Source organism: Haliotis rufescens, unplaced genomic scaffold (genome assembly GCF_023055435.1).
Source record: "Haliotis rufescens isolate VD_foot unplaced genomic scaffold, xgHalRufe1.0.p SCAF_16, whole genome shotgun sequence".
Classification (NCBI taxonomy): domain Eukaryota; kingdom Metazoa; phylum Mollusca; class Gastropoda; order Lepetellida; family Haliotidae; genus Haliotis; species Haliotis rufescens.
In genome coordinates, this window is record NW_025963846.1 from 34,221,919 (window position 1) to 34,249,317 (window position 27,399).

Here is a 27,399-nt window from a genome sequence, read left to right on the forward strand (position 1 = left end):
GAATTATGATTATATTATGAAGGTTTATAAGACATAAGCCATGCAATTGAAAATATAAAACCATGAAAACAACAAAAAAGACAGATAATTCGTTTTAACATAATTGTGTTTAATTGTATCACGCAGTGGTTCGTATGAACAACGCATTGCATATTTTGTAATCCGTAGACGCTCTTCCGGAAAAAGTACTTCCGGTATATACAAGAGAGGGAGAAAGGAGAAACAAAATATTGTTTGTCTGAGTCTTGAACCATTTTGTAAGTATGCTGATGTGTAAGTGTCAAAGACCGTGAACAGTAGGCCACAGTCTATCGACCAAACACTGATTGATTTAGTTTGTCATGCTGGCTGTCAAGAGAAGCACCCCCAACAGCCCACCCCAGTAAATTTATTTTATCGCCGAGTACCCAATTCTCGAACGACACCTGTTTTCGAACTGTCATATATATTGTCTCGTTATAACGAGAGGTGGGATGTCAACAAGGCTGTCGCCACGAGAGTGCACACGTTCGGCCTGTCAACATTGGGTTCACGCACAGGACCATGTAACTAATAATAACTAACTCGCAGAAGAGTCGAAAATTTATGGCGAGTGTTTAATGAATATGATTATTATCATTATTATTATTAATAGATACATGGCCCTGTGGTTCATGTGAAGTATACTGTACACCTGTCAGAACAGTCTGTTGTCATTCAAAATTTTGGTGCCCGTGCCATGATGAAAAGGAAGAGTGGAATAGTGTGAACTTTATAATTTGACAAATATTCATATTTTATGACTAGGTTTCAAACTTTTAATCACTGTTTGAGTTTTAATGCCAACCTGCAAGAAGTATGTCGAGAATTGTGCGCCAAAAAACGTCTCTTCATTCATGGAAACCCTGCTAAAGTACCAAACAAATCAGGTGTTGGAAAATATGTGACATCACTCGAGTGCAGTGAAAGTTAACAGGCGGGGCAGTGGAGGTCATGCCTTTTATCATGTTTATTGAGAACTCTTCCTATATACCGGTAGCTGAATTCTATTGTTGAAGACATCACCTACCAGGGGTGCAGGCTAAAACGGCACCTCAGCAAAACGTCACCGATTTCTCTGGCGAAAACGGCACCGCATTTGGCGAAAACGGCTACTATGTGTCGGACGAAAACGGCACCTCTATTTTTAATAACGATAACAACGATTTTTGTGGTAATATATAGGGTTTATTTACATGGTATTTGATGTATAGAGTACATCTGAAGCCGTAATGTTAATTTCCGATAGGTTTGGTTCTTCAGCATCTTCTGACTGGAAACTGACATCAAAGTTACCGATCACCTCTTCAATGACGGGAGCAACGCATTTCACACAGCGGAAAGAGAAGTCTTCTTGAGTCCGGCAAATTTCTCTTTTACGGGCCACAGAAAGTCCGGTTCCACATACACAATGGGTCCACTGGTCACAGTTATCACGGGATACAGCATGTTGATTTTTTCAGACATTCCTCTTGCATGCAACACATCGAAAGGCCATTGTGAATAATTGTGATCTGACAGCACCATGTTAGGCCTTTTAAATACAGTTTCAGCTTAAATTGAGTAAAGGTACTTAAAACTTCAAAGCGTATAGTGTTTTCACAATAAGTTAAGCTAAGTTGGATTATAGTTGGAGCAGAGGCTAATTTCTAATGTAAACTTGTTTTAACATCTCACAATTATTGGCCTTTGCAAGTTACAATGTAAGTTTAATATCATTTATTTCACCAAGGTAAAAAATAAATAAGGTGCCGTTTTCGCTCGAGTCGAGGTGCCGTTTTCGCTCGATTCGAGGTGCCGTTTTCGCTTGAGTCGAGGTGCCGTTTTCGCCAATCGGTGCCTTTTTCGTCCGGTGCCGTTTTGCTGAGGTGCCGTTTTCGCTATAACCCACCTACCAGTATGAACACAAATTTAAGTTTTGATATATCAGCAATGTCACCTTACCTGTTCGTATGGGAGGATATATTATTATAATAATAACCTCTTGTTGTATATTTTGTTTTGTTCCAGGAACGTAATCAAGAAAGATGGGGAAAGAGAAAGGAGGTTTTTTAACTCCAAAAGCAATAGCCAATCGTATCAAAGCCAAAGGACTTCAGAAACTGCGATGGTATTGCCAGATGTGTCAGAAACAGTGCCGTGATGAGGTGAAACTAATGTGCTGTTGTTCATCGCTAAATTTAATCACAAGTTAATGTCAGGATATTTGTTTTGTATTTGTTTTTCATGATCACTCTCCTCCTCGGGGTAATCTGTGTAAGACTAGGTCCTATGTCATCATGTGCTTGTCTTGAATAAAGAGTTTACTACAGTGATTTTGACACAAAAAGCTGTATACAGGTCAATGACTTGGACCCAAGAAATGTAATAAGTAAGTGGCAAAAGTCAATAGGTCACTTAAACAAAGATGCCGGATGCAGTAAAATTTCGAAGTTAAGTCAGTACTTTTAAAAAGTCGGGCATAGCTTCCGCACACCAAGCTACCCGCCGGGTCTGGGAGCAATACTGCCATCAACTTCACCCCCCATCCCCCAGACACAAGGAAAACTGAGTCTCGATTGGCAAAATCGATGGCTCCAAAATAATCCTTACTATTTACTATTTAATCATGAAATTATGACACGTGTGATGCCTTGCTTAGCATTTCTATCGGTCAAAAGTCCGACAACTTAAACAAACCATCGGTCAAATAGAAAGTTTATCGGTCTATGACCGGTGACCGAGGGCCATCTGAAACCCTGTACTAAATGTAATATATTGTGCTTGGCATACTCAATCTCAATGTCATAACTTTGATAGTGAAGATTCTATATCTTTGTACACCTTCTTTCCAGAATGGCTTCAAGTGTCACATGATGTCAGAATCCCATCAAAGGCAGTTGCTGTTGTTTGCTGAAAACCCTGACAAATACCTTGATACATTTTCAAAGTAAGTTAATGCAAACATTTAAGGACTTAGTGTGGGATGACCATGATTAGATTTGAAACTTGTGTTCATGTTGTTTCAACTTTGTATGTAGTTACTTTAGAATTGTTTCTGAAATTATGTTAATAAATAACAAATGAAGTGTCTGAATACAAAAAAGTGCAAGAACAAAATTATCATGATCATTGGTCATAGTTAATTAATTTAAATCAACCCTGATTTGTCCTAGTTCTGTGATGTTTTGAAAAATAGTCTTTTTGTCATGTATACTCACATGTTCCCGAGGCAAGGGAGTTAACTGACTGTAAAAGTCCAGTTTCCACTCTGGCTGAACTAGGCCTCAATTTCTAGGTTCGATCGTAGTGCCACCAGTGGCTATTACAAGTTATTTCCCTTCTATGTCCCTCCTATGGACCAATCAGATTCCACCTCTCATATCACTTGCATTTGCTTCAAACAAAATGGCGGCGCCCATTGAAGACGATCTGATCGATAATCAAAATTGATATTGCAATAAAACGGGTCTTACTTCGTTAAGTGCATCAAATTAGGTGAGCGCCTTGATTAAAAACACGAAAATGTCTCTTGATGCTAAGTTGACGGTATACATGCTTTGACAATCCTGCAATTGACCAAAATCTGCACAGCAGTTTTTAAACTGGATGTCGTTTTTGCTTTCGATTTTGATTGGACTATGCATAGACTCGTTAGTCCAGCCAAATTATAACTACATAATTCCAGCCTAGTTCGGCAAGGGTGGAAACAGGACTGCTATAGTCGGTTAACTCCCTGGCCTCAGGAGGATGGTATACACAGCATCAGGAAACATTTACACTGTGACAACTTAAGATCAGTGATCAAATATAGCAACGTTCCTCAGCTTTCTTCGATTTCATTTAAGCTCACCTTACATTAGCTCATGTGAAAAGTGGGATGCAAATTATTATCCAAATGATATAGTATTACCAGTGCAAGAATGTGTTCTTATCTTAATGGATAAATTAAACATGGTAGGCATAGAACTTGGTAAGGAGGTTTTGTCACATGGTTATTTTGAATATTATATTATAGGGGTGTCACGATAAATCGAAATATCGATATATTGCTATTGGTAAGCTCTTAAAGTCAACAAATTGATTGTTAAATCAGTTTCTGATGAATAATATCAATTTCTGATAGGAATATCGATAGTTTCGATTGTATTTTCCATATCAATAAAATACATGCAATGCTGTTCAAAGTGGTAGTAATTTACATGTGGTAATGTGGAAGTTTCTTTTTCTTAAAGGGGAAGTGTACACGCAAAAGTTACTTTCTTTCTTTTTCTAAACAAAATGCAATTTTAGAATTAGTTAGTATCTGTGTTTGAAAATATACACTCATTTTCTCACAGTGAAAGTAGGAAGCTCACAATAGTGTGAAAATGATATGCCGTTATGAGGCCTTCGTTTTTCGAGCTAAACAGGCCTGAGTTATCCCCCTTAGATTATGACGTAATTGGTGCCAATTCAACTGGGTCCCTGTCTATTCTCAACGCAAAAGATATCAAGTACCAGTTTGCAGTAAAACAACATGGCCTACGACACACTCCGCCGCAGTGGTGACTCAGCATAACACTATGCTAGCTGGCATCTGAGACGCAAGAATCACACACCTGTACCTACACCACGTGAAGCGGCTCTAACAAAGCATGATGACGTCATAATGTTTATCAATTGGCACCAATGACGTCATATTGCAAGGGGCATAAGCCATGGTGTTTTTGTTGTGGAAATAGAACACTTGGTAAATGTGAAAAATATAAATAGCTTTAATGCGAAAATTATGTTGATTAATTGTGATATTTTTATATTTTTGTCTATGACACTTCTAGGTTAACACTTTTAATGTGGAAAAAGTACAAGAAAAATAGGTTCATTTCCGTGTGAACTTGCCCTTTAAACTATTACGGTACAAAAAAACAAATCAGTCATATCTCAAACTTTACTTTTTATTTGTTGTTATGGTTATCACAGTCAAAGGAAACTTCAGTTCCAAGGTTTAATTCAATTCTAAAATCCATCTAAAACGATACACTGAAAACTATCAATGTTTATCGCAATAGTTGCTTGCAATATCAATAGTTATCGCAGTAGTTTTTCAATATCAATAGTAATCGCAATAGTGATTTCCAGACCAAAAGTCACCCCTATTATATAACATGATTGTTTCTGAGTGCATGTTTACATAAAATCTGTTAACAACTGGGTGGTGGTTCTTAGTTTTTGTGGGGGCACGGGTGGCCCAGTCATCTAAGGCGCCGCGATTCGCTGTGCAGAGTTGCGTCCCTTGGGCACGCCAGAAACCTATGATTGTGTGTTCGAATCCCGGTTCGCCCCGATTATGTTTCTAGGTTTGTCAGCACCATACCCGTGCTCGTGGGTTTCACCGAAGTGGTAAATGTCTGAGACCTGCATCACTCCGGTCTTTCCTCCCACATCAAGCTGACACGCCGCAATATAACTGGAATACTGTTAAAAGCGGCGTTAAACCCAACTCATTCACTCACTCTTAGTTTTTGTTTAACATGTTTAATTTTTGATAAATTGTAGACAAAACTTTGTTTTAGTCTGTTTTCAGTCGTACAATTGGGTATCTCATACCTCTAGTCGCTCGTTAAAAGGAAGCCAGAGGCTGGAATGTAAACAATAAACTTGTTTCCGTCCGGTTGCGCACGCACCTCCCGATGACATGCCACAAATCTCTCAGCGCGCCTCTGAGCTGGTCGCTCGAGAAGGACTTTCGCGATATTCTACTAGTACTTATCGTGTGTCTACAGTTGTTGTTCTAATAAAGTAATGATAATATGTCTTCCCTGTAGACTCCTGGAATGTAATCCTTGGTAATCCATTTTTGTGTTCAACACGTGTTTCACTGTTCACTTGATTATACATGTGGCAACATGTCGGGCATTTGTGCCTCGTGTCAACGAAAACTGTCTAAAGTAGATCCTCACAAGTATTGTCCTTCCTGCATAATTAAGGACGGGTTTTCAACGTGTTCGTGGGATAAACGTTGTAAAGAATGTGAGCACTTGTCTTCTATCAACTTTAACTTGTATCTTCGTGCGTTGGTGAAGCGGGCTACTGACCAGCGCTACAAGCAGAGAAGGTGGATCCTTGGACTCTGCACCCTCTACATCTGGCCCTGGGGGTGGCGCGTCGGCCACACCCAAGAAATCAGTTGATAAAGACCCGCCTCAGTCAACTTATGTTTTCGACAAGACACATGACCGTTCGCCTGCTGATGATACTTCCCGCACGACTGATCTTCGTCAATCGGTTGATCGAGAGCGTCACTCAGCCACCCCTGTTACGACGGGACCGGGTGGTGACGAGGACCACGGGGGGACTACGGTCCCCAGTCGGTCCGTCTCTCGTCCTACCAACGACGATAGGAACGTCGTGCGGGTTGACAGTGAACACAGATCCCTCTCTAGAAGTCGTTCCCGTTCACGGGACGACAGGTCGAGGGCCTCGTCGAGAGACAGTAAACGACACAAGGACGTTCGTCGCCTTCGTGGACGTCGTGAGTTCGTTTCGGACGATAACTACGATGGGGATCGTAGTACTTCTACAGTTAGAGATCGTAGCCCTCGCCCCCACGGGGACGTGCGACGCTCTCGAAGGGAGTTTTTTGGAGATCAGCGTCGTAGAGCCGATGACCGATCGACACCCTCGTCTCACTTTCCTATTGACCCGACTTTGATAGCCCAGATCACGGCGGCGGTACTCGCCTCGACGGCGTCGACCAAGAAGGATTCGACTACGTCGGAGGTCCATAGACCATCGACCAGTACACCAGTTCCTTCATCTACGCCTCCACAATCGACGTCGAAGATGGATTGTGACGACAGCCCTCCTAGGCCTCCCACAGACATTAAGTTGTTTGCTTGGCTATCTAACTTTCTGCCTGAGTTATCAAATGATGTCGACAAACCGACGCGTCCTGGCTTTAAGGTCGGTGCTACGCCACAGTCTCTTCAGTTTTCACCTCCCGATGTCTTCAGAGCCATGGCTCACGATATGGACCAGAACTTTGCCTCTGCTCTACCGGGACAGAGTTTCAACCAGCCGCCTGGTCGATCTAGTTACCCGATTTATGGCATGCCGTTTTCGTCACCCATGAGTAGGGACTTGGATTGGGGGCTACTCTTCAAGACACCAGCGCCCTCCAAGATTCTCGTAGAAGACAGGCATTTGGAATCCATGGACACTGCTGTTCGTCACCAGCTACAACCGCTTGCTATGCTGTCGACGGCGATCGAGGCCCTCTCAGTGTACTTTGAGGAGAAAGACCCCCTCGACGAGGACGGCAGGACGGTGCCATCAATCCTCACCTGTATGCAACGGTGGATCTCGGACGTCCTCGCCCAATCTCGATATGTATCGGGCCAGATTACTACGGCACGTCGTCATGGTTACATCGCCTGCACTGAACTACCTGATCTTGATGGCAGGACACTCTTACGGGCCCCGTGGTCATCGCAACAGTTGTTTGACGGTCGTACCAACGACGTTCTGGACAAGTACTCCAAGGAAGCCGAGCGTGACATCATCATTTCGGCTTCACACAGCATGTCCAGGCGGCCACCGGTTTCGAACGCCCCACGACGCCGTTATAGAAACGAGCATGTGCAACAGGCCTTTCGTAGGGACACGCCTGGACAGCCGTCCCACGAGAGAGATGCGGACAGAAAAGGTCGCCAGGTTACCTTTTCCACGTATCAGAAGGGGGACAGAGCCAGCGGGGGCAGAAGTGAGGATCCTTAGACATGGGCGTACGCGCCCGTATCATCCCGGGGGCCTAGAATGTGATAGTCGACGCCCTGTCGAGACCATCGAGGCCGTCTCCCACGGAGTGGATGATCCACCCGACAGTTTTTCATCTGCTGACAGATTGACTCTGGTTGCCTCAAGTAGATCTCCTCGCTGGTTACAATAAAAACTGTTGGTGAATGTACGCATTCTTCTGGTTTTTTGTTGTATGCAGTACTTCGGCTGTTTTATTATGGTTATTCGGTGTATGCATCGTCTTCCCATACTTTAAAGTACGGCTCGTATTTTTTAGTTACCTTGTATACTGCGAGTTGCTCTGTAACTAAATTATGCGCCGACCACACTTCGATCGCAATTCAACTGACGTGTGCAGTTGTCTTGTCGCATCGATAATTAGTTGTGTGTCGAAGAGCATTAACCATGCTAGTTTTCGTTACCTTGGATACAACGAGTCGTTCTGTAACTACATTATAAGCCGACCACACTTCGATCGCAATTCAACTGACGTGTGCAGTTGTCCTGTCACATCGATACTTACTTGTGGGTCGAAGAGCATTAAACATGCAGTTTTAGTTACCTTGGATACGACGAGTCGTTCTGAAACTAAATTATAAACCGTCCACACTTCGATTGCAATTCAACTGTCGTGTGCAGTTGCCTTGTCGCATCGATACTTACTTGTGGGTCGAAGAGCATTAAAGATGCTGTTTTAGTTACCTTGCCTACGACGAGTCATTCTGTAACTACATTATAAGCCGACCACGTTTCGATCGCACCTCAACTGACGTGTGCAGTTGTCCTGTCGCATCAATAATTAGTAGTGTGTCGAAGAGCATTAAACATGCTGTTTTAGTTACCTTGCCTACGACGAGTCATTCTGTAACTACATTATAAGCCGACCACGTTTCGATCGCACCTCAACTGACGTGTGCAGTTGTCCTGTCGCATCGATACTTACTTGTGGGTCGAAGAGCATTAAACATGCAGTTTTAGTTACCTTGGATACGACGAGTCGTTCTGAAACTAAATTATATGCCGTCCACACTTCGATTGCAATTCAACTGTCGTGTGCAGTTGCCTTGTCGCATCGATACTTACTTGTGGGTCAAAGAGCATTAAAGATGCTGTTTAGTTACCTTGTATACTGCGAGTTGCTCTGTAACTAAACTATACGTCGACCACTTCGATCGCCGTTCAACTGACGCGTGCAGTTGTCCTGTCGCATCGATAATAAGTAGTGTGTCGATGAGCATTACCCATGCTGTGCGTTCGTGATAAACAATTTGTCTCGTCCGTGCATCTGGTCGAATGTTCTATTGTCACTACGGGGGTGAGGAACTTGGTACATTCGACGTGCAAGAGGTCACTTCCGGATTACTTTCCAGACCCTCCTTCCAGTGTTCCATCGAATTCTACCCAATTGTACGACTGAAAACAGACTAAAACATGGGTTTTTCAGATTAAAAACGATATATTATTGGTCTGTTTTCAGTCGTACGTTCCCACCAAGCCATCACCACTGGGAAGTAATCCAGTCCAGTCCTGCTTGATGGCTTATTCTTCGAGATTTGTGGCATGTCATCGGGAGGTGCGTGCGCAACCGGACGGAAACAAGTTTATTGTTTACATTCCAGCCTCTGGCTTCCTTTTAACGAGCGACTAGAGGTATGAGATACCCAATTGTACGACTGAAAACAGACCAATAAAACATCGTTTTTAATCTGAAAAACCCATTTTTCACTCCCTCATTGAAGTGTTACATATTCTTAAATGAGGTGAGCTTCTGTACCGATGGTATCCTGTTTAGTGTCATTATATATTCATTTTTGTTATACCGCCTCTGTGGTCTAGTGGTAGAGCGTCCGCCCGGAGAGCGGAAGGTCCGGGGTTCGATCCCTGGCCGCGTCGTACCAAAAGACGTTAAAAGATGGTACTTGTTGTTACCCTGTCTGGCGCTCGGCATTAAGGGGCTAAAACAAGGACTGGTCGGCTCGGAGTCAGTATACTGTGTCTGAGTGGCATATTCATGTTAAACTGCGGCATGGTATCTCGGTGAGCTAGCACTATAAATCGGCATCAGTCCGGACTAGTACAAGCAGCCACACACACACTCACATGCACGTCGCTATATAAGTGCAATAATCTTGGACGCGACGTTAAACCCCATTTCACCTCACCTCACCTCATTTTTGTTATTGTCTTCCAGAGATTTTCAGGATGGGTACTTGGAACTATTGCGGCGGAGATTCGGAACCAAGCGAGTCCATGCCAATATAGTGTACCAGGAATACATCGCAGATCGGGAACACGTCCGCATGAACTCCACCATGTGGGAAACTCTCACAGAATTTGTCAAGTGGTTGGGGAAAGAAGGTGAGTCTCTTTGATTTTTTTATATCAGAGTTTTTAACATGTTTTCTTTAAGATTTGTGCTAAGCATGTTTTTGTTGTTGCTGGGAATGTATTGATTGAAAACAATTTTTCTTCTGGACAATTATCACATTGTTCAAGGCAAACATTACGACTAATATGTGTTAAAGGAATCTTTAAAAGATTATTTAGATGTGCGTTATTACCAGTATACCACAATATTAAATACTCCCACCCAGTGAAGTTCCAGGTAGAGAATAGGTCTTCAGCAACCCATGCTTGCCGTGAGATATGACAATGCTTGTCGCAAGAGGCGACTAACAGGATCAGGTGGTCAGGCTCGCTGACTTGGTTGATGCATGAACCCATGCTTGCTGTAAGAGATGACTATGCTTGTCGCAAGGGGCAACAAATGGGATCGTGTGGTCAGGCTCGCTGACTTGGTTGATGCAGGTAGATGCTTATGATGTCAATCACTGGATTGTCTGGTGCAGACTTGATTATTTACAGACTGCTGTAGTATGTCTGGAATATTGTTGAGTACAGCGTTAAACAACAAACAAACAAATAAACTACCGTAATGAATGCATGTCACAATATGCATGGGAAATACTGGTCTATTGCGTTTTCATTATCATGCATTTATTCATCTTGTTGGCAAAGTTTATGTAATTCACAAGTCAAATTTAAATTATAAAATTCACTAAATTAGCTACGGATCCCTGAAAAAAAACTGATCTAAAAAGCAAAACTATTCACGACCAGCCTCCTGTATAAAATGTGTCTAGTATGCATGCATTGTGACCTTAGCAACATCAAAATGACTGACAACTATGAAGTTGTCAAAAAGTTGGAGGGAAGTAATTTTAGAAATTTGTCCATGGCAGTAAGATGGACTTTGGTTCTGTGAGGGTAGGGTTCGGTTCCGGAGCATAACTCATAAACCTTTCAATATTTTTTCATCAAACTTTGCAGGTTTGTCAGGTACATGCTGAACTGGTGCCTTTTGCTATTTTTTTTTTAACGTTTCCATGGCAGCAAGATGGACTTAGGTTCCAAACTCTTCTTTTTTTTACAATTTCCATGACAAGTTCCAACTCGGTTAAAAAAGCTTAGGGTTTGTTTAGATTTAATTATGTCATAAATTCTGCGGGGGATATAGTCCGTGTTGGACCAAGTCATTTCCGTTAATTTTATTCAGGTTCATAACAGATTACAGATAAAAGAATGCATGCAATATTTTGTGGTACATATCACAGGTCACAAATTATTATTGAAATAGTGAGGGAGTGAGTTGGGTTTAACTCCACTTTTAACAGTATTCCAGTTATATCACGGCGTGTCAGCTTAATGTGGGAGGAAAGCCCGAAGTGATGCAGGTCTCAGACGTTTACCACTTCGGTGAAACCCACGAGCACGGGTATGGTTCTGACAAACCTAGAAACATAATCGGGGCCAACCGGGATTCAAACCCACAATCATCGGTTTCTGGCATCCCCAAGGGACGCAACTCTGCAGTATGAAAGTCAGGTCAGCACCCATCACTGTGTATCATCTATGTGTGATGTCATTTATCATGACAATCAATGTTTGTTGTTTATTGTTTATCCCCAGACACAGCAATATTCCAGCTATGTGACGGAGGCCTGTAAATAATCAAATCTGGACCAGACAATCCAGTGAGCGATGATTTGTGCCTTCGTGGTACGATGCAATGAACCAAGTTACAGAGTATAACCACCTGGGCTCTCTTGCACAAAGCGATCTTAGCGCTACGACTATTGTAAGCCTATGTTAAAGTATAGGAGTTACGATCATCTTAGCCCTAAGATCGCTGCAGTGGGCCCTGATCTATAGTAGTGTTTAGCCGTGCTCTTACTCACTGAGTGAGAGAGCATTGGTGGTCCAGTTGTCTAAGGCAACACATTTCTCTGCAGAGTTGCCTCCCTTAGTCATGCCAGGATCTCATAAATGTGAGTGCAAATCTGGGATTCACCTAGCTTGTTTGGCAGCACCACACCCATTCTCATGTGTTTAAAAGTTGTAACCGACTAAGACTAGTAAGAGCTTTCCTCCCATATAAAAACAGACAAGCCGTAATACAACTGAAAGATAGTTTGAAGGGTAGTTTAGCCCAACTTACTCACACTCATTCCCACATTGGTTGGGTTTGGTTTGTTTGTTGTTTAACGTTACACTCAGCAATATTCCAGCTATATGACAGCAGTCTGTAAATAATCGAGGCTGGAGTCAGGACCAGACAGTACAGTGATTGATATCATGAGCATCGATCCACGCAATTGGGATCGATGACATGCATCAACCAAGTCAGCGAGTCTGACCACCCGATCCCGTTAGTCGCCTCTTACAACAAGCAAAGTCACCTTTCACAGCAAGCATGGGTTGCTGAAGACCTATTCTACCCCGGATCTTCATGTTTGTTGGGCTGTGTATTGTATAAACATTGTATGGCAATACAGGTAGCTATACCGCAATATTTTTGGAGCTCCTGTAAAGTTTCACAGTGATTGCAAATGCAGTCCTATTTTCTAGATACTGAAGTAAATATTACTCTGCATGGTCAGTCACCGCCATTTTGAAGTCAAGGGGAGATAACAACATGAGAGAAATAGAGAATCTCACCCGAGCGTCTTTTGATATAAAAAATATCAACACAAGTTGATAAAAGAGGAAAAGCTCCAAGGCTTGCCGAGGAGTTTTCCATATTTATCAATGTGTGTTGATATATTTGATATCAAAAGACACTCGGGTGAGATTATATTTATCATCCAACACCATTCTTCCAACTTTTTCAGTGGACAGTAATTAGCAATGTCTTAAGTGTAAAATGTACTGCTAACAGCTTCAGTAACCAATGATGTCACAATGGTCTCCAAAGCATTGTGATGCAATTTCATTGCAGCGATATGTACAGTGTAGATATCACTTGATTTCACCCATTCCATATCTCTTGTGGGAGCCAGTTTTGGATGATAAAAAGCACTTCCATGTTTATGCAGTTTTCTTTATCAATTTCAAGGAAAACATCATTGGTGGATGAGTTTCTGTGTAGATTTTAGATTAAATGATACAAACATTAAGATAACTTGTTATATTTTTTAAACTCAATGTACTGGAACACAGAAACAAATATTGCAATACGTAACATTTGAAAAGCCTATTGCAGTTTACTGGTATACCATGCAGTATTATACATCCTCTGTTTCTTAGAGAATCATATCATGTTCATTTAACAATTGACCTTCACTTTGTGTGAGTTCATTGGAGTATGAACCTTCATAGAGTGAGGGCCAAACTGTAGGAATGCTTGCGACAACGTTCATACAATGTTTGGCCCTCACTCTATGAAGGTTCATACTCCAATGGGGGCGGTCAGGTAGCCTAGTGGTTAAAGCGTTCGCTCGTCACGCCGAAGACCCGGGTTCGATTCCCGACATGGGTACAATGTGTGAAGCCCATTTCTGGTGTCCCCCGCCATGATATTGCTGGAATATTGCTTAAAGCAGCGTAAAACCATACTCACTCACTCACTCACTCACCCATACTCCAATGAACTCACACAAAGTGAAAGTCAATTCTTATAATTTTTATCACAATATCTTACCTCAAAGGATGTAGGCCAAGATCTATACACAGTTTTATTTAGTACGTGTGACTTCTTGTTTACATTGACAGCCATACAACCAGCTACATCGGGGAATAAAATAGTTCCTCAAAAAGAGAGGTGACATGAGCGTATGGATGCACAACATGCTCTTCAGAAACATCTTACGCAACACATGTGTTCAAATAATATCGCCATTAGATGAGAAAGGTCTGTAAAGAACTACCTCAGTAAGTCAGTCACAATGACAGCGCGTCGTAATACATTTACATCAAGTACAAGACGTCAAAATGGCCGACACGATAAACGTAATGGGCGAGATTTCCGAAGTTGTTAATGAACCTGTGGCGGTTACATGTGTTAGTCATCATTGATCAACTGACCGATCATTTAAAGGTGAATAAAGATGCGTCAAACAGACACTAAGGTAAATTGTAAACCTATAGAAAGTGTGTTCTGTGTTGTGATTGGCTAATTTTGGGTCACATGACCAAATGTCAAAGGGTGAAAATATGATTTGAATTCCCTGAAGCAAGCGACCGAATCACTGTGTAGGAAATAGAGATTACTACACGAATGTCTTTCAGATACCATTGATCTTACGAGTTGTTTCAAAGCGTATCTAACGAGCGAAGCAAGTTAAATACGCTTTGTAACAACGAGTTGTAAGATCAATGGTATTTGACAGGCACAAGTGCAGTAATCTGTTTCTTTCACACCCCAAAATAGCACCTTTTTAGCATCGAACCGATGAATTTGTCATGATTGCAGTAGCACATTATACACGACACCACGGCTAAGGCGCCGCGATTCGCTGTGCAGAGTTGCGGCCCTTGGGCACACCAGAAACCTATGATTGTGGGTTCGAATCCCGGTTCACCCCAATTATGTTTCTAGGTTTGTCAGCACCATACCCGTGCTCGTGGGTTTCACCGAAGTGGTAAACGTCTGAGACCTGCATCACTTGGGGCTTTCCTCCTACATTAAGCTGACACGCCGTGATATAACTGGAATACTGTTAAAAGCGGCGTTAAACCCAACTCACTCACTCACACGACACCACTGTCATAAGTGAATATCCTATGTGCTGCTTACTACTCATAAATAATGTCACCCGACACAAAAAGGTCCGTCATATCTGGATTATCAAGGCAATGATGAAAATGCAAACTAGACCAAAACAAAGAACACGCTGGGTGCCAAGTTGAAAGTTTACACCTCAAAGAAATTACCAAATATGTACAACAATATTTACTTCCGTATGACATCACTGCCGGTGACCGACTTTTACAAAAGGGCGTGTTAACTGACAGCAGTACGCGGGATTTCCAGAGGAGGATTTTCATTGATTGAGGGATCGTACACACATAAATGGGTCACGTAAGTAATCAGAAGCATTCTGACAATCTGCGTACTGTTATTTGTTTACCATGTTTTCCAATGTAACAAAAAAGAATTAGTCAGACATGCAGATAACTACCTTCATCGTTGTGCGTGATTTAGCGTCAGTCATGGCGCCACACAGGACGGAAACTTTTGTAAACGGCTTCTGTTGAATTTACCACATCATTGTAATGTATATATGTGTATTCCCATAATTAGTGCAACGATACTCTTCCCATGAATATTCTCAAACGCGTGATCGAGCCAATGTATGCAACAATTAGACGAAAGTACCTCTAAAAATGCTACACAGTGTAAAATCTGAATTTTGCTTTGTTTACATTTCAGCAAGTACAGTTTTCCGAGCAGTTTTCCGTTTTCGTTTCCATAAATAACTTATTTCGCATGATTTCATCTAGATAATTTGCATTGGTGACAAAGACCATTTATCCATTGTTTCGAAAATGTATGAGGAATTCAGGGATGCATGTAGACTCTATAGCATTAAATATTAAAATAAATCTGATCGAATAGGTGTCTCATAACCGGCATTTTGTAAACACAATCCAATGTGGCGGAACATACACTTCAGCGTTCCTGTATGCGTATTTTCCAAAACTTTCTAAACGATTCTAGGCTTCTCAGCGACGTTTCAGAATTATCATTAGTGATTTGATACCCGTGATCGCTAATATGCTAATTTTCTACTTTGATTATTCAAGTAAATATCCGATATTTAGATTTCTAAACACACAGTAAATATTTATATAACGCCGTGAATTGTGATTTGGCAAGATTTACAAGATCTTGGAAATTTTCATTCGAGCCCCTCAAGCTAACGCTTTCGGGTCTCGAGATGAATTTCCAAGATGCAAATACTTGATAAAATCCCGGAAATAGACACACACATAGTATTTATCTTCTAATTCACAGATTGCTGGAGACAGTCAATGTCAGCCTAGACACGTATCGAGTCGATACTGACGATAGTTTGGATGTGCATTTCTGCGTTTGTTCATTAAGATGGGCTGTAGCGAGGATATTCGTCAACAATCATACAGTCAAGCTATTTTACGTTTCTCAATGTATACTGAAACGCTGAGGCCAAGGTTAAAGGTTCTAAATGATCAGAAAAAGCTTATGTATGTTTTCGTGCTAGGGAATTCCAAGGGGTTTCCCCAGGAATGTGGAAGTAGTCCGTCAGTGTTTACGTCATTTCAAGAACACGGCCTCGTTAAAAACGTATGAACATCAAATTGTGTCGTTCATACACTTATGAACGTCAATTTCGCGATCATGTGACCGACCTCTCGTCCAATGGAAAAGCCGTATATCCTGTAAATGTCAAATTAAAAAATTATTAAGAAATGAATCCTTGTGACATTTCTAACTGCTTCCACATTATCGTGTATTCTGTACTACGGGCCTATGGCCTTACAGTTATATAGGAATAAACTGAATTGATACACGGGTTAAATGATTTCCAAAGGTTTAGGTCCACCCTGTGTGTTGCAGGCGAGTGTGTGGTGGACTACACGGAGAAGGGCTGGTTTGTCCAGTACATTGACCGGGACCCCGAGACCATCCGGAGGCAGGAGGCCACCAAGGCCAAGGAGAAGATGGACATGGATGATGAGGAAAGAACCGCCAAATTTATCAAGCAACAGATTTCACGAGCATCTCAGTCCGATACAAAGTCCCACAATCCTGAGTTCACGGAACTGAAACGAGAAGATGAAGAAGAAAAGGGTAGGGTTACATTTAAGGCTGTCAGCATAAACCACAGAATTTATCTTTTAACTTGTTTCTTTCACTAAAATAATACTCTAATAAGAGCCCCCTATTTCTAATTTTGAGAGCACCCTGGGCGCTTATTACGTCGAATACGGTATTGCTATTTACATCATTATTCATACATCATCATCATCATCCCTGCTACACTCCGGACACCAGTGTTAGAAGTACCAATTAAGACTTAATGCATTCAACATAATAAAAATTAAAAACGCGGATGCTTATTAAAGCCATACACTACAATGTCAGAGATTGAGAGGAGAGAAAAATCTTAGTTACATTTTTTGGCAATATTAAGTTACAAGACAATGAGATTGACAGTTTTAATATTATTTCCCATTACGGTAGGCATTTATAAGGTGCAGTCATTAATATTGTCATGTGCAATTTTCCGGAATTAGCATATTGACATATGACATATGTTTTACATTTACTGCTATGCACTATAGGAGATTCACGGCCCACATAATTTCCTGGTACTTCAGTGATTGCTTATTACAAATATCGAAATAAATATAAGCTGAGCTTATCAGACTGAAAGAAATGTTAGTAGACCCAGACTTGAGACAAGTGACTGAGGTTGCAGACTGTCTCCATCTACCATCTTCCCGAGGCAAGAGAGTTAACTTACTTTAAATGTCCAGTTTCCACCCTTGCCAAACTAGGCTGGTATTATGGAGTTAAAGTTTGGCTGGACTAACGAGTCTATGTATAGTCCAATCAAAATCGCGTAACGAAATTGAAATCCAGTTTGTAAACTGTCGTGCAGATTTCGGTCGATTGCAGGATTTGCAAAGAATGTGCACCGCCAACTCGGCGTCAGTAGATATTTTCAAAATGTTTTCATGTTTTTAATCAATGTGCTCACGTGATTTGATGCACTTTGCGATGTAAGACCCGTTTTGTCACAATATAGATCTTGATTATTCAACAGATAGTCTTGACTGGGCGTCACCATTTTGTTTCCAGCAAATGCAAGTCATACAAGAGGTGGAATCTGATTGGCCAATAGGAGAGGCATAGAAGGGACACAACTAGTTATAACCACTGGTTGCACTACGATCGAGCCCAGAAATTCGAGTCTAGTTCGGCAAGAACTTTTATAGTCAGTTAACTCCCTTGCCTCGGAAAGATGCCATCTACTGAATGCAACAGATTTGATAAACTAGCTGTTTCTTTCACTTCAGTTACCTTTAGTCTGGACTCTGGAGCTAAGAAGACAGAAGACACAACGTTCAAGTAAGTTCACCATGTTTATCCGACTGATAGAATCTCCTGCATTTTCATGCATCATTACAAACTCAGTCACATGATAATAAGGCTATGTAACATGAAAACAATTGGTTCTCAGACAATGCCGTTAGTTTGGTCATTTCATAGCATTGAGATGGCCTAAGATTGTGAGAGTCAGTCAGTGCACTGATTACAGGGCACTGTGCCCGCACAACGGCAACATTTCTGGTGCAACCTTTCAGTATCTTCCCTCCACGTTGCTTCAATGTCAGGCAATGGCAGGGTTTACACAAAGTTCATTCACAGAGAAGGGCACATTTGACCCGTGAGTTATGAAGGCATTATTATCCCCCACCACCATGTGGAAGGGGGATATAGGAATGGGGTGCTGTCCGTCCATCCGTCACGTTTCCGGAGCCGAATTAAAAAAACATGAGAGATATCTTAACCAAACTTGGCACATAGATGGGTCTAGTGGTGAACTGGTGCCTTTTAATAGTTTGGGATTATAAAAAAAAATCTATTTTTGGTGTTTCCATGGCAACAACTTTGACTATTGCTTTTTTCCAGAGCTGATCATGAAAACCGTATAATAATTCTTCACCAAACTTGCCACATAGATAGGTCTAGTGGTAAACAGGTGCCATTCGATAGTTTGGGATTTTTTAAAAAAAATTGTTTTTTGAGTTTCCATAGCAGCAACTTTGACTTAGGCAGAAAATGGTGGTAGTGCTCGTTTCTGGAGGGCTTATGCCTTGCACACATCCGGATGTCATATTGGCAGGGAATATGAGTAATTCATGCTTGTTTCATTAGCTGACTGAAAATACCCATGCCACTACTAGTACTAAACTGCAGTGATAGGGGTTTGTTGGTTGGTTTGTTGTTTAATGCCGCACTCAGCAATATTCCAGCTATATGACGGTGGTCTGAAAAATAATTGAGTCTTGGTCAGACAATCCAGTGATTGATATCATGAGCATCGATCCACGCAAATGGGATCAATGACATGCATCAACCAAGTCAGCGAGCCTGACCACCCGATCCCGTTAGTCGCCTCTTACAAGAAGCATAGTCACCTTTTACGGCAAGCATGGGTCGCTGAACACCTACTCTACCCCGGATATCACGGGTCCAGTGATAGGGATAATGGAGGACAGTAGTCGGAAGTACTGATGATGTCACAATATTGTCCCCAGAACCCTGTTGGTCATGTGGAATGTCATTCCTGATGCTGGAATTGATTCTGTGATGCAGGAAGCCCACAGGCAACCCTCTGAAGAAAGTGGACAGCAAGTCAGTGTTTGGGAAGGGGGAGAGCTCACGGCAGGAGGGGAAGATGGAGACAGGAGCAGAGATGAGGGGGCAGAAACGGAAAAGTGCCCTGGGTGAAATTATGGAGGTCAGTACACAGAGGGCACAGACAAGGTTTTTCTTGTGTTGAAAATGCACTCAAAACCATGTCATATCCATGCCTAAAACGCCTGGCATTGTTTGAGATTTTTAACCAAGGGTAGGTAACTCTAATTTGCCAACCCAAGAGCAAAATGGTAGCAAGCTTTTAAGCTTTTTTGACCAATATTGTTATTCTTGGGCAAACATTTACGTCATCGCATCATAATAGGCCGTATGTTTTACCATATATTTTACCAATTTTATTTGATATATTTTTATGTTAACTGGGCATATATATAGCCTGTGAAATAGGCATGATTGGTGGAAGGACAACCTACTTTTATTATGTTTCTTGTCTCAAACGTATGTCCATGTTGAACTGTATAGACCCAAGTTGTTGTGTCTGTTTTGTTCTCGGGGGCACGGGTGGCCCAGTTGTCTAAGGTGCCTCGATTAGCTGTGCAGAGTTGCGTCCCCTGGGCACGCCAAAAACCTATGATTGTGGTTTCGAATCCTGGTTCGCCCGATTATGTTTCTAGGTTTGTCAGCACCATACCTGTGCTCGTGGGTTTCACCGAAGTGGTAAACGTCTGAGACCTGCATCACTTTGGGCTTTCCTCCCACATTAAGCTGACACGCCTGGAATACTGTTAAAAGCGGCGTTAAACCCAACTCACTCACTGTCTTGTTCTCAGTTCGAGGAGAAGAAGAGGGAGAAGGTCAACCGGAAGGATTACTGGCTCCAGAAGGGTATTGTCATCAAAATTGTGTCCAAGAAACTAGGGGACAAGTTCTACAAGAAGAAGGCCTATGTAAAAGTAAGAGAAGTGCTGTAGCTTGTTGCTGATAGCCTCCGTGGTCTAGTGGTAGAGTGCCTGCCTGTAGAGCAGAATGTCAGGTGTTCGATGTCTGGCAGGGTCATACCAAAAGACAGTAAAAGATGGTACTTGTTGTTACCCTGCCTGGCACTCAGCATTGAGGGGTTAAAACAAGGACTGGTCAGCTCGAAGTCAGTATACTGTGACTGAGTGGGATATTCATGTTAAACTGTGGCATGGTATCTCAGTGGGTAGCACTATAAAATCGGCATTAGTCTGGACTAGTACAAGCAGCCACACACACACATACACGTCCATACACGTCACAATATATGTGCAATAATCTTAAAACCCATTTCACCTAACCAGACCTGTTGTGGATAGAATCATGTCCTCTTAGCTGAACAGTAGTTTGACTAGAATCACATCCTGAAAATAATTACTCCATAAAAAACTAAGGCGAAAGCTTCATTACTCAAGCAGGCTGAAAGCACTCAAAAGGGTTACCTGTCTCGGATGAATGTGAGCTAGACCCAGGAATAGCTGTACAATATCAACCTGTAATGTCTTGTAGCTGATACATGGTTTTTCACTATATTGAACTAGCCAGCAGTTCATTTTCAGTGCTACAGCTCTATTCTTGAACAAGTCAGTATTTGATGAATTTGTTACTTTACATAATTTACTCATTGTATTGTATGACTTTGCAAGTAAATATGAAGCCAAGACATATATGCCAATGTTCCAGGAAGTGAAGGACTTGTACACCGGGATCATCAAGACACTGGACTCAGGCGACACCATCAAGGTGGACCAGACACATGTGGAGACGGTTATACCTGCTATAGGTAATGTCATCGTTACTCTATACCAGCTATAGGTAATGTCATCGTTATTCTATACCTGCTATAGGTAATGTCATTGTTACTCTATACCAGCTATAGGTAATGTCATCGTTATTCTATACCAGCTATAGGTAATGTCATCGTTACTCTATACCAGCTATAGGTAATGTCATTGTTACTCTATACCTGCTATAGGTAATGTCATCTTTACTCTATACCTGCTATAGGTAATGTCATTGTTACTCTATACCAGCTATAGGTAATGTCATCGTTATTCTATACCAGCTATAGGTAATGTCATCGTTACTCTATACCAGCTATAGGTAATGTCATCGTTACTCTATACCTGCTATAGGTAATGTCATCGTTACTCTATACCAGCTATAGGTAATGTCATCGTTACTCTATACCAGCTATAGGTAATGTCATCTTTAGTCTATACCAGCTATAGGTAATGTCATCTTTAGTCTATACCAGCTATAGGTAATGTCATCGTTCCTCTATACCAGCTATAGGTAATGTCATCGTTACTCTATACCTGCTATAGGTAATGTCATCGTTACTCTATACCAGCTATAGGTAATGTCATCTTTAGTCTATACCAGCTATAGGTAATGTCATCGTTACTCTATACCAGCTATAGGTAATGTCATCGTTACTCTATACCAGCTATAGGTAATGTCATCGTTACTCTATACCTGCTATAGGTAATGTCATCGTTACTCTATACCTGCTATAGGTAATGTCATCGTTACTCTATACCTGCTATAGGTAATGTCATCGTTACTCTATACCAGCTATAGGTAATGTCATTGTTACTCTATACCTGCTATAGGTAATGTCATCGTTACTCTATACCAGCTATAGGTAATGTCATTGTTACTCTATACCTGCTATAGGTAATGTCATCGTTACTCTATACCAGCTATAGGTAATGTCATCGTTACTCTATACCAGCTATAGGTAATGTCATCGTTACTCTATACCTGCTATAGGTAATGTCATCGTTACTCTATACCAGCTATAGGTAATGTCATTGTTACTCTATACCTGCTATAGGTAATGTCATCGTTACTCTATACCTGCTATAGGTAATGTCATCTTTAGTCTATACCAGCTATAGGTAATGTCATCATTACTCTATACCAGCTATAGGTAATGTCATCGTTACTCTATACCTGCTATAGGTAATGTCATCGTTACTCTATACCAGCTATAGGTAATGTCATTGTTACTCTATACCTGCTACAGGTAATGTCATCGTTACTCTATACCTGCTATAGGTAATGTCATCTTTAGTCTATACCAGCTATAGGTAATGTCATCGTTACTCTATACCTGCTATAGGTAATGTCATCGTTTACTCTATACCTGCTATAGGTAATGTCATCGTTATTCTATACCTGCTATAGGTAATGTCATCGTTACTCTATACCTGCTATAGGTAATGTCATCGTTACTCTATACCAGCTATAGGTAATGTCATCGTTACTCTATGCCTGCTATAGGTAATGTCATAGTTACCCTATACCAGCTATAGGTAATGTCATCGTTACTCTATACCAGCTATAGGTGATGTCATGGTTACTCTATACCAGCTATAGGTAATGTCATCGTTACTCTATACCAGCTATAGGTAATGTCATCGTTACTCTATACCAGCTATAGGTAATGTCATCGTTACTCTATACCAGCTATAGGTAATGTCATTGTTACTTTATACCTGCTATAGGTAATGTCATCGTTACTCTATACCAGCTATAGGTAATGTCATCGTTACTCTATACCTGCTATAGGTAATGTCATCGTTACTCTATACCAGCTATAGGTAATGTCATCGTTACTCTATGCCTGCTATAGGTAATGTCATCGTTACTCTATACCAGCTATAGGTAATGTCATTGTTACTCTTTACCAGCTATAGGTAATGTCATCGTTACTCTATACCAGCTATAGGTAATGTCATCGTTACTCTATACCAGCTATAGGTAATGTCATCTTTAGTCTATACCAGCTCTAGGTAATGTCATTGTTTACTCTATACCTGCTCTAGGTAATGTCATTGTTACTCTATACCTGCTATAGGTAATGTCATTGTTACTCTATGCCTGCTATAGGTCATGTCATCGTTATTCTATACCTGCTATAGGTAATGTCATTGTTACTCTATGCCTGCTATAGGTAATGTCATCGTTACTCTATGCCTGCTATAGGTAATGTCATCGTTATTCTATACCTGCTATAGGTAATGTCATCGTTACTCTATACCTGCTATAGGTAATGTCATCGTTTACTCTATACCTGCTATAGGTAATGTCATCGTTATTCTATACCTGCTATAGGTAATGTCATTGTTACTCTATACCTGCTATAGGTAATGTCATCGTTACTCTATACCAGCTATAGGTAATGTCATCGTTACTCTATGCCTGCTATAGGTAATGTCATAGTTACCCTATACCAGCTATAGGTAATGTCATCGTTACTCTATACCAGCTATAGGTAATGTCATGGTTACTCTATACCAGCTATAGGTAATGTCATCGTTACTCTATACCAGCTATAGGTAATGTCATCGTTACTCTATACCAGCTATAGGTAATGTCATTGTTACTTTATACCTGCTATAGGTAATGTCATCGTTACTCTATACCAGCTATAGGTAATGTCATCGTTACTCTATACCTGCTATAGGTAATGTCATCGTTACTCTATACCAGCTATAGGTAATGTCATTGTTACTCTATACCAGCTATAGGTAATGTCATTGTTACTCTATACCTGCTATAGGTAATGTCATCGTTACTCTATACCAGCTATAGGTAATGTCATCGTTACTCTATACCTGCTATAGGTAATGTCATCGTTACTCTATACCAGCTATAGGTAATGTCATCGTTACTCTATGCCTGCTATAGGTAATGTCATTGTTACTCTTTACCAGCTATAGGTAATGTCATCGTTACTCTATACCAGCTATAGGTAATGTCATCGTTACTCTATACCAGCTATAGGTAATGTCATCTTTAGTCTATACCTGCTCTAGGTAATGTCATCGTTTACTCTATACCTGCTCTAGGTAATGTCATTGTTACTCTATACCTGCTATAGGTAATGTCATTGTTACTCTATGCCTGCTATAGGTCATGTCATCGTTATTCTATACCTGCTATAGGTAATGTCATTGTTACTCTATGCCTGCTATAGGTAATGTCATCGTTACTCTATGCCTGCTATAGGTAATGTCATCGTTATTCTATACCAGCTATAGGTAATGTCATCGTTACTCTATACCTGCTATAGTTAATGTCATCGTTACTCTATACCTGCTATAGGTAATGTCATCGTTTACTCTATACCTGCTCTAGGTAATGTCATTGTTACTCTATACCTGCTATAGGTAATATCATTGTTTACTCTATGCCTGCTTTAGGTAATGTCATCGTTACTCTATACCTGCTATAGGTAATGTCATCGTTACTCTATACCTGCTATAGGTAATGTCATCGTTACTCTATACCAGCTATAGGTAATGTCATTGTTACTCTATACCTGCTATAGGTAATGTCATCGTTACTCTATACCAGCTATAGGTAATGTCATCTTTAGTCTATACCAGCTATAGGTAATGTCATAGTTACTCTATACCAGCTATAGGTAATGTCATCGTTACTCTATAGCAGGTATAGGTAATGTCATCTTTAACTCTATACCTGCTATAGGTAATGTCATTGTTACTCCATACCTGCGATAGGTAATGTCATAGTTTACTCTATAGCAGGTATAGGTAATGTCATTGTTTACTCTATGCCTGCTTTAGGTAATGTCATCATTACTCTATACCTGCTATAGGTAATGTCATCGTTACTCTATACCTGCTATAGGTAATGTCATCGTTTACTCTATACCTGCTCTAGGTAATGTCATCGTTAACTCTATACCTGCTCTAGGTAATATCATTGTTTACTCTATGCCTGCTTTAGGTTATGTCATTGTTAACTCTATACCTGCTATAGGTAATGTCATCATTTATTTAAGACAAAGCTTTACATAGGTGGATCCAGAGAGGGTGTGTGTGGGGAATATTATATCCAAGGGGTCCAGACCCCCCCTTTGAAAACCAAATTTTGTATGTTGTAGACAATTCCACCCCACCCCACCCCACTCCACCCCCCAACACACACACACACACACACACACACACACACACACACACACACACACACACACACACACACACACACACACACACACACACACACACACACACAAAGACACACACACACACACACACACACACACACACACACACACACACACACACACACACACACACAGAGGAAAACCTGAAACTAGTTGATCGCTGTTGATGGTATAATCTGTCTTGACCAATCAGCATCATAATCTGCTGTGATTCAGGCAAGGAAGTGATGGTGGTGAATGGCGCCTACCGAGGAGAGAAGGCCACGCTAGAACACATTGATACCAAGGAATTCTGTTGCACCATAAAAATAAACTCGGTAAGTTGAAAACCAAAAATATTTGAAGATTGATTTGTAGAGGTTCATTGTAGGTTGACCATGTGTCGGTGCAGAGTTCGGCCCCTCAGATGTGCCTGGATCTTGGGTTTAAATCACAGAGTCACTATGATTGTGATTCTTGGTTTGTCTCATCTGCAGGAATAGAATATTATAAAGGGTTGTTCGACATATGATTTGGTTTTGGTTTGGTTTGTTGTTTAACGCCGCACTCAGCAATATTCCAGCTATATGACGGCGGTCTGTAAATAATCGAGTCTGGACCAGACAATCCAGTGATTGATATCATGAGCATCAATCCACGCATTTGGGATCAATGACATGCATCAACCAAGTCAGCGAGCCTGACCACCCGATCCCGTTAGTCGCCTTTTACGACAAGCATAGTCACCTTTTACGGCAAGCATGGGTTGCTGAAGACCTATTCTACCCCGGAATCTTCATGGGTCTGTTCGACATATGAAGATTGTACCTAACCATAATTTCAGTTTTTGTTTAGACATGGAGAAATGTGAACACACAATGCCTTTTAGAAAGTAATCAAATGTAACAAATGTCATGTTTAGGATAACACTTTCTTAGTTAAGTATACATTCTAGTACTTTGGAGTTTTAGTCCCATCCAGGATTTGAACTCACACTCTCAGAGTAAGGAACCTAATGGAAGCTCACAAAGTCAGCAATCTACCGGTAACCCACAGCCACTGAGGCTTCCACAGTGGAACCCCAAAAGTACTATCATGTGTACTTTACTAAGAAAGTGTTATCCCAATTATACCATCTGTTACATGGAGAAATGTGTTGGAAGGTCCACTTGAGACTTAAGAGTGTTAACATGTCATTTTATGGCTGAAATTTTGCTGATATGACCAAAAATATAATTTTAACTCACCGGGTACTCAGTGTGTTAAGGACAGATTCAGTTGGCTGGGTTGAAAGTAATATTTTTCATGGTAAATAGTTGTTATGTGTAGTAAAGACAATGACAGGCTCAGATGTTAATTTCGTGACATGAGGGTGGGGTGTGGGTGGTGTGATATAGGCGCTTGTACTCACACAACACCTTCCTGTTTCAGGGCTTGATAACGGGTCGTATTGTTGAAGGCATACAGTATGAAGACATCAGCAAGCTACACACATGACCATAGGTTCGTCTAGTTGCTCGGTCACTAGGAAAAAAACAATGTCTTTGTTGGGTTGTACAGAGACTGTTAATTTAGAGGTCCAGCTCTGCAGTGTTCAGGCGTCACAGATTGGTTTACAGTGGCAGGAGTCTTGCACACCGCAGATCTAAGCTCTCTGCGTACCCTCCAAGGGAGAAGCATCTTGTTGCCTTGGGATATGGAGAATCTGCATACAGCAGACTTTGGATAGAATGGTGTACACATTGGTCAGCTCTTCAACACATTCAAAGAAAAATGGCAGAACAACATAACTGTGCTGACACAAGGAAATCTGGAATTACGTGAGAACCAGCAAGCTTCAGGATGTTCAACATTTACGTTTTCCATCTGCCGCTCTCTACATTTTCTGATAAATGTGTTGCGATACTGAAGTACAGCAATCTCATTGAAATCAGATCTTAGTTCTCTCTACCGCTAAACAAAGATCTGAGGACATCCCATTACGGGTCACGTC

The 27,399-nt window shown here is 41.2% G+C and overlaps 1 protein-coding gene across 1 annotated transcript; it reads left to right on the forward strand.

Moving 5' to 3' along the window:
* The first annotated feature begins 167 nt into the window (after nucleotides 1-167).
* Nucleotides 168-27,169, forward strand: LOC124118035 (DNA/RNA-binding protein KIN17-like). The gene is made up of 11 exons (XM_046480082.2): nucleotides 168-257; nucleotides 2,029-2,165; nucleotides 2,853-2,947; nucleotides 9,968-10,134; nucleotides 16,655-16,888; nucleotides 18,121-18,172; nucleotides 19,424-19,568; nucleotides 20,257-20,379; nucleotides 21,128-21,227; nucleotides 25,644-25,744; nucleotides 26,838-27,169. The coding sequence occupies exons 2-11, from the start codon at nucleotides 2,046-2,048 to the stop codon at nucleotides 26,901-26,903; spliced, it is 1,203 nt and encodes a 400-aa protein (XP_046336038.2). The 5' UTR covers nucleotides 168-257; nucleotides 2,029-2,045; the 3' UTR covers nucleotides 26,904-27,169.
* Nucleotides 27,170-27,399: the final 230 nt, after the last annotated feature.

Bases quoted from the DNA above. Each gene is read 5' to 3' on its own strand.
- LOC124118035 (XM_046480082.2), top strand. From the start codon at position 2,046: ATGGGGAAAGAGAAAGGAGGTTTTTTAACTCCAAAAGCAATAGCCAAT. The intron at 2,948-9,967 runs GTAAGTTAATGC...ATTGTCTTCCAG, and splicing joins TACCTTGATACATTTTCAAA to AGATTTTCAGGATGGGTACT. The intron at 19,569-20,256 runs GTCAGTACACAG...TCTTGTTCTCAG, and splicing joins CCCTGGGTGAAATTATGGAG to TTCGAGGAGAAGAAGAGGGA.